This window comes from Sebastes fasciatus, chromosome 16 (assembly GCF_043250625.1).
Source record: "Sebastes fasciatus isolate fSebFas1 chromosome 16, fSebFas1.pri, whole genome shotgun sequence".
NCBI lineage: Eukaryota > Metazoa > Chordata > Actinopteri > Perciformes > Sebastidae > Sebastes > Sebastes fasciatus.
This window is the reverse complement of record NC_133810.1, coordinates 10034885-10043021: the sequence shown is the minus strand read 5'-3', so window position 1 is coordinate 10043021 and position 8137 is coordinate 10034885. Positions and strand designations below refer to the sequence as shown.

Genomic DNA, 8137 nt, shown 5'->3' with positions numbered 1-8137 from the left:
ACATTCAATATGATGCCCTTAAATTCATCAACGGATACAATCTCATTTTAGATCTTTTTGTAGATGTCCAAGGTGCATAGTGGGAGAATCTCTCTCTATGTGTATGCAAGGTGCTATATGAGTACAGTTCACTTACAATTGGATTTGGTTTTTATATAAATGGGCTTAATTGTATAAAAAACTACAAAATGAATAAAAGAGTCATGTAGGTAAAAATACATAAATGGATTTGGATTTTTGTGCATCTGCCAAATGAATGTAACACAAAGTTTAAAAAAATAGGTCATTTTAGTATCTCCATGAACATAATTTGTATAATTTAATGTTTACTTATTAGTACTCGTCATAGTAGTAGTGGTAGTAATATATTACATTGCAAGTCTTCCATTTAATTCTGTAGTTCTGAATCTGAAAGACAGACTATAACTGAGGGCTAAAGATACACAGCAACTCTCAAACCGCTCCTCTTCCTGGAATGAAGCACACCTTTTACAAACCCCACCCAGACTTTATTAACTGGCAAGTCGAGGCTCTTCCTGCTTGAAGTCTATTCAGTTCAGACTTGTCGTTCAGACATTCACTGTCGTCTAGAGGAGAAATGGCGCAGCAAGTGATTCTGGATCGAGACAAACTGAGCTGTTCAATCTGTCTGGATCTTCTAAAGGATCCGGTGGCTATTCCCTGTGGGCACAGCTACTGCATGAGCTGTATTAAAGACTACTGGGGTGAGGAGCATGAGAAGAAGACAGACAGCTGCCCTCAGTGCAGGCAGAGCTTCACACCGAGGCCTGTCCTGGTGAAAAATACCATGTTAGCAGAGGTTGTGGAGGAACTGAAGAAAGCAGGACTTCAAGCTGCTTCACCTGATCATTCCTCTGCTGGACCGGGAGACGTGACCTGTGATTTCTGCTCTGGGATGAAGGTAAAAGCCCTCAAGTCCTGTCTGGTGTGTATGGCCTCTTACTGTGAGCAGCACCTCCAGCCTCACTACAATGCAACTCCATTAAAGAAACACAAGCTGGTTGAGGCCACTTTAAAGCTCCAGGAGAACATCTGCTCTCAGCATGACGAGGTGATGAAGATTTTCTGCCGCACCGATCAGAAGTGCATCTGCTATCTCTGCTCCATGGATGATCATAAAGGTCATGACACAGTCTCCGCTGCAGCAGAGAGGGCTGAGAAGCAGAAGGAGCTCGGGGCGAGTCGGCAAGAAGTCCAACAGAGAGTCCAGGACAGAGAGAAAGACGTGAAGGTGCTTCAGCAGAGGGTGGAGGTTATCAATCTTTCTGCTGATGAAGCTGTGAGAGACAGTGAGAAGATCTTCACTGAGCTGATCCGTCTCATTGAGAAAAGAAGCTCCGAAGTGAAGCAGCAGATCAGATCCCAGCAGACAACTCAAGTGAGTCGAGCTAAAGAGCTTGAGGAGAAGCTGCAGCAGGAGATCATTGAGCTGCGGAGGAAAGACACTGAGCTGGAGACGCTCTCACACACAGAGGATCACCTCCACTTCCTAAACAACTACCCCTCGCTGTCACGTCTGAGTGAATCTAAAGACGTTCCCAGCATTGATATCTGTCCTCTGCGCTCCTTTGAGGATGTGACAGCGGCGGTGTCAGAGGTCAGAGATAAACTGCAGGCTGTTCTGAGTGAGGAGTGGGGAAAGATCTCTCTGGCAGTGACTGAAGTGGATGTTTTACAAGCAGAGCCCAGAACCAGAGCTGAGTTTAAGAAATATTCTTGTCAAATCACACTGGATCCAAATACAGCACACAACCGTTTGTCATTGAGTGACAGGGACAGAAAAGCAACATTAATGAAAGGAGATCAGTTATATTTGGATCACCAAAACAGATTTGGTGAAAGGCAGCAGGTCCTGAGTAGAGAGGGTCTGACTGGACGCTGTTACTGGGAGGTGAAATGGAGCGGGGACGTTTGTATAGCAGTTGCATACAAGGATATTAGAAGAACAGGCACAAGAGAAGAATGTGGATTTGGATGTAATGACAAATCTTGGTCATTAGACTGTTACAGTAGTAGTTATGAATTCGAACACAACAATATTTCTACTTCCGTCTCAGGCCCTCAGTCCTCCAGAATAGGAGTTTACCTGGATCACAGAGCAGGTACTCTGTCTTACTACAGCGTCTCTGGAACCATGACTCTCCTCCACAGAGTCCAGACCACGTTCACTCAGCCTCTCTATGCTGGATTTTGGATTCTAAATGTTGTTGGAGCCACTGCTAAGCTCTGTGAACTCAAGTAGACAAGAGTTTAATGAGTGATTCATCTCTGTACAGTAAATGTTGAGGTGTGTCTGCACTGCAGAGATCAAACATAGTGGGTGGGACTTTTTTCTTCTATTTTAATTCAATGAAATGATGAAAAGTTTTTTTTATTTGCTACATAGAGATTGTTTTTTGAAATTTGATTCTTATGTTATATTTACTAAACATTTTCCTTATATACTGTATACTGTGCAAAATGAATATAATATAGATTTTAAAAAAGAGTCATGTTTACTTCTTAGTACTCTACATACTGCTGTCTGTACTGATATTGCAAAATCACATCACCTTTTTTTGTAAATGTACCCAAAAAGTACAGGAAAAACTGGTCTAATTTTAAACGTATCCTTCTGAAAAATAGCTAATCATCTTTTTAAGAGTGAATTCAAGTGTCTTTACATGGTTAAAAAAATATATAAAAAGTTAATGTTAAAAATCCTAAAAATAAATAGCCTAAATAAATAAATTGTTGACTTTGCATATGCAAAATGTCTGACTAAAAATCAGTTTTTGTCCTACTTAATATTGAATTTGGTTATTATATACATGGGCTTAATTATGTAAAAACTACAAAATTAATAACACAGTCATGTATGTAATAATGTATAAATGTTTTTGGGTTTGTATTTTTGAGCATCTGTCAAATGAATGTAATATAATTTCTTTTAAAAATATTTTTAGTTGTACTAAATCTTCATATCTTCATAATTTGTATAATGTAATGTTTACTTTCTGCATACTGTGCTGCTGTTAAAATAGCAACTTTTATTTTAATGTACCCAAAAAGTACGAGTACCAGAAAACTGGGATCATTTTAAATGTAACATTTTGAAAAATAGTTTAGTAATCTTTTTTTTTAAGAAAGAATTCAAATGTACTTTCATGATAACAATTATTTGGATACATTAATGAAAATCAATGTTGTAAATCCTAAAAAAATAAATAAATTGTTGACTTATCTATATTCTATATTCTTCATTTCACTGTCCGAATATCAAAAAAAAATCTGTCCTTTTCCTACTTAATTTCTTTCTAATCAATCAGTTTTCAAGATATTTTGGTAACAGACAAACACACAGGGAGATTAATGAAGGCAATGAAATAACTTTCACTTTCTGGTGGATTTCACCAGAAACAACACAATTTTGGAATGATTTTAAATTTGTAAAATGTTGGGGTCTTTTTTTTGCAAATGGAAATCATGTTCAAGACAATATTTCAGCAGAATGTTTTACTTTCAGATTTATTACACAACTTTTGAACATTCCACAACAATCATGCAGGAATAAAATGGGACTTATAGAAAGCTTTACAGGCTTCACCAATCACACTTTAGGAATAACTGGGCTTCACATCGTCTCAAAAACACTCAAAATGTGAGGTAATATCTTTTTTAAATCATCATCTACCGACAACAGACCATGTGTTGATTTAATGCTGATGATGGTGAGAGAAGAAAATCACTCAAAAAACAATAATGAAAAAAAAGGAAATATAACAGAAACTATCAATTGAAGATTATCTCTTATTTCTAATAACAACTCTACTTTTCTTTGCCAAAAGCTGACGGTTACCTTCCAGTTGAAAATCGCTGAGTGAGTCTAAAGGAAAATGCACTGAAAAGGTTTAACCCTCTAAATCACAACTCATATCTCAAATGTGTTGAGTGATTCAAATGAAGTGAAATTAAAAGGTAATTCAGTCTGAATATCAGGCTAGAAGAGGTCAACCAGTCATGTACATTCAGTTAACAGTTAATAAAAGGTGCATCTAGCTAAAACTAATGCAGTCTAATACAAAAGCCCTGTAATAAATCCTATCTTCATGAAGGTTATTGTGTTCAGTTTGTGTTGTTTAAGATATGTTGTTGTGATCTAAGTAATGTTGAATTAGCTCTAGCTAGGTCCTGTCCAATAAACACTCCTAAACTAACTTATTGTTCATCCTTACAAGTATGTTTTAATTCAGTGTTGATGTTATTTACCATGAGTGCATCAATCAACTAAAACCCTGTATCACAACATTATAACAACGAGCTAGCTTTGTGACATAAAATGCAGTTAGCAGATGTTACACCTCGGGATTCTGCTTCCGGGCCATTAAGTAAGACAGCTTCCGGTGTGTCTGTTTTTTTCCATACTTTATTTTTTTTGGAAAGTTCAATATAATAGTTACATAAACATGTTCATGTTTCATTACAGAAAATTCAGCAAATATATTTTACAGTATAAAAAATAATATAAAAATAAAATACATTATACAACAAATACAATGTAAGGAAAGGAAAAGATAAATAAAAACAACAACAACAAATTGGAATAAATGTCTAAACAATCTAATAGATTTTGCCAATTTAGAATTTTCAATCATAGTCAAATATGTTTTAAAATCAGTATCTTTAAAAGTATAAAAGAGGGATATTCTTTTAAGCCATATCATTTTATGGATATAATGTTTTGCTAAGATATTAATCTAATTAATTGTAAATTTCATCTTCCGAAAAAAAGATTGTTAAAAGTGAGTAATATCTCAATCTTTGTTAGAATGATATTTTTTTCAAAATGTTTATGAGAAGTTATTCTGTAAATCAAACAAAAAAGAAGTAGCATGAAAACAATCCACAATCACATGTTCAATAGTTTCCCCTTCACAATTGCAAAAAGTGCATCTATTGTTAAACCGGTGTGTCTTTTAATTTAAGAGGAAATGCAGAAATCTACGCCTATGTGCTGCATATTGCTCTGTAATAAAACTGGACAGAAAAAATAACTTACAATATGATTGTCTTGTCTTTATACAGAATGAGGGAGAAGGGAAATCCAGATATAACAAATCATTTCATTTTTCATTTCTTGTCCATATTATTTTTACAGGCTAGTCCTACCAGGCAGGTAGAGTTAGAGAGTTTTTTCTTTCAGGGGTTGCTAGTGTTGGTGTGTCTCTGTTGGTGTCAAGTGTGGATGCCAGCAAATGCCACTTCTGGTACATTTCATTTTAACCCCCTCTCTCTCTTTATTTATGTTATTTTACCTTTATTCTACTAAGAACTCCCATTAAGATATAAAAAAAACAAGAGAGACCTGGCCGGCCATATACAATTACAACACATTAAAATACAACATATTAAACATTATATACAAAAATTCACAATAAGACAGAAGAACAGCTGTTTAACACGCTGGTAACCACATATCACCACATTCAATACAATGCCCTTAAATTCATCAATGGATATGATCTCATTTTAGATCTTTTTGTAGATGTCCAAGGTGCATAGTGGGAGAATCTCTCTCTATGTGTATGCAAGGTGCTATATGAGTACAGTTCACTTAAAATTGGATTTGGTTTATATATAAATGGGCTTAATTATATAAAAAACTAAAAAATTAATAAAAGAGTCATGTATGTAAAAATACATAAATGGATTTAGATTTTTGTGCATCTGCCAAATGAATGTAACACAAAGTTTAAGAAAATAGGTCATTTTAGTATCTCCATGAACATAATTTGTCTAATTTAATGTTTACTTATTAGTACTCATCATAGTAGTAGTGGTAGTAATATATTACATTGCAAGTCTTCCATTTAATTCTGTAGTTCTGTATCTGAAAGACAGACTATAACTGAGGACTAAAGACACACAGCAACTCTCGAGGATCGTCGGTCGGGAGAGAGACAGCTCGGAAGGCGGTTGGCAACACTGGGCTGTGACTGGACAGGAGATGGCAGAGGGAAGTGACGGATCAGAAAGCGAGTTAGGCGAGATGGAATTAGGTGGCGGGAGCTACAGAGAGTGGGATATTGCTCGGAAAAAGAAACGTAAAAAGAATCCAAATAATAAATCGGATGATAGTGATTCTGTTGGCAGAGAAGCTGTAACAGAGAGGAGGAGAGATGATTATAAGGTAATCATTAAACTGGCGCAAGAAGGGGCTTCTTTTGGAGAGTGGAATCCAATACAACTTACCAGATCAATATGTAAAGAAATCGGAGAAATAAAAAGTGCTAAAGTGTTAAGAAACGGATCACTGTTAATTATGTGCAAGGATGGAGGACAACAAGGGCGAGCAATCAGGATGAACAAAATAAATGGCAAAAAAGTACAATGTTCCCTAGCTGGTGACAAAAAACTAGTCAAGGGAGTCATCTCAGGGATCCCAGTAAGTGTAACAGATGACGACGTTAAAGCAAACATAACTAATGCAAAAGTAAGTGAAGTCAAACGCATGAAATCAAACAGAAATGGCATTAAAAGTGACAGTCTCTCAGTGCTGATCACTTTTGAGGAGGAAAAACTTCCCGAAAAAATCTTCATTGGATATATGTGCTATGATGTCAGGCTGTATATTCCCCCACCACTCAGATGCTTTAAGTGTCAACGATTTGGACATGTGGCGGCTGTGTGTAAAGGACACCAAAGGTGTGGAAGATGTGGAGGAGAACATGAGTATGGCAAATGTGCCCAGGGAGCAAAGCTGAAATGCTGCAATTGCGGCGGAGAACATAGCTCAGCGTACGGTGGATGTGAGGTCAGCAAAAGAGCGGCAGAGGTGCAGAGAGTCAAGGTGTATCAGGGAATCAGCTATGCAGAGGCAGCAAAGAAGGTTTCAGGAGGAATAAAGGTGACAAAGCAAAATAACACTGTGAATGAAGATGTTGTAAAATGTGCAGGATGCGATAAGTTGAAGGAGGAAACTCTGCTAGTCAGAAAAAGTGACTTTGTGCTCTTTATGGCAGAAATAATCAACTGTTCGGCACAGTCAAAAAGTCGCAATGAAAGGATTAAAATAATTGTAAGATCAGCTGAGAAGTACCTTGAAGTAAATGGGTTACAATGGGAAACAGTTAGAGACATTCTGAATGAAGATACACAATCCGCACAAACATGGGCTGGATCCTCTTAATGGTGCTAATTCTGCTACAATGGAATGCGAGAAGCTTAATAGCAAATGGACAGGAGTTTAAGAAGTACATTGATAAATTACAAAATAAACCGAATGTAATATGTATACAAGAGACATGGTTGAAACCACAGTGGGATTTTGTTGTAAAGGGATATTCTGTAGTTAGAAGGGATAGGGAATCTGGTAATGGTGGAGGAGTTGCAACATTCATACAGAATGAAATGAGTTACAAGATAATGCATGTAAACACTGAGCATGAATCAATTGTTGTTAAGGTGTGGACTGACAGAGGTGATATAGATATAATTAACTTTTATAATCCATGCGGGAAATTAAGTCAAGGTATATTGCAGGATGTAGGGGGATCATTGCAAAATAATGTAATATGGTGTGGGGATTTTAATTCACATAATTCATTGTGGGGGAGCAATAGCACAGATGCTAATGGTGTAGTTGTAGAAGAATTTATAGATGATCACTGTTTGGTGTGTATTAATAATGGGGAGGGAACACGGTATAATTGCACTCAAAACACAGAAGCAGCACTTGACCTAACATTTGTAAATAGTACTTTAGCAGGTGTAAGCACATGGAAAGTAATAAAGCATACTACAATGGGCAGCGATCACTACCCCGTAGTGACTAAAGTTGGTGTAAAAATTTATTTTGATAAGGGAAAGAAAATTCCTAGATGGAAGTTGGAAAATGCTAATTGGGCTGCTTACCAAGAGATAAGTGCAACGAGATGTGAGGGAATTAAAAAAGATTATCAAATGGATGTAAACATATTTAATGGTGAACTAGTTAATGAAATAATTCAGTCTGCTGAGGAAACAATCCCAAAGAGTACAGGAACTAAACGTATTAAGAATGTACCTTGGTGGAATAGCGAATGTAGCAAAGCCATAAAAAACAGAAATAAAGCATTTAGGGAACTCAAAAAACTTC

The 8137-nt window shown here is 36.4% G+C and overlaps 1 protein-coding gene across 1 annotated transcript; it reads left to right on the top strand.

Moving 5' to 3' along the window:
* Positions 1-598: 598 nt before the first annotated feature.
* Positions 599-7524, top strand: LOC141752969 (tripartite motif-containing protein 16-like). The gene is made up of 2 exons (XM_074611263.1): positions 599-1970; positions 6994-7524. Exons 1-2 carry the CDS (start codon positions 599-601, stop codon positions 7026-7028), a joined length of 1407 nt encoding a protein of 468 aa, XP_074467364.1. The 3' UTR covers positions 7029-7524.
* Positions 7525-8137: the final 613 nt, after the last annotated feature.

What these genes read in the sequence shown, in the direction of transcription:
- LOC141752969 (XM_074611263.1), top strand. Translation starts at nt 599, where the DNA reads ATGGCGCAGCAAGTGATTCTGGATCGAGACAAACTGAGCTGTTCAATC. An exon ending in CAAGGATATTAGAAGAACAG is followed by an intron (nt 1,971 to 6,993) that starts GCACAAGAGAAG and finishes TCTGCTAGTCAG; the next exon opens with AAAAAGTGACTTTGTGCTCT.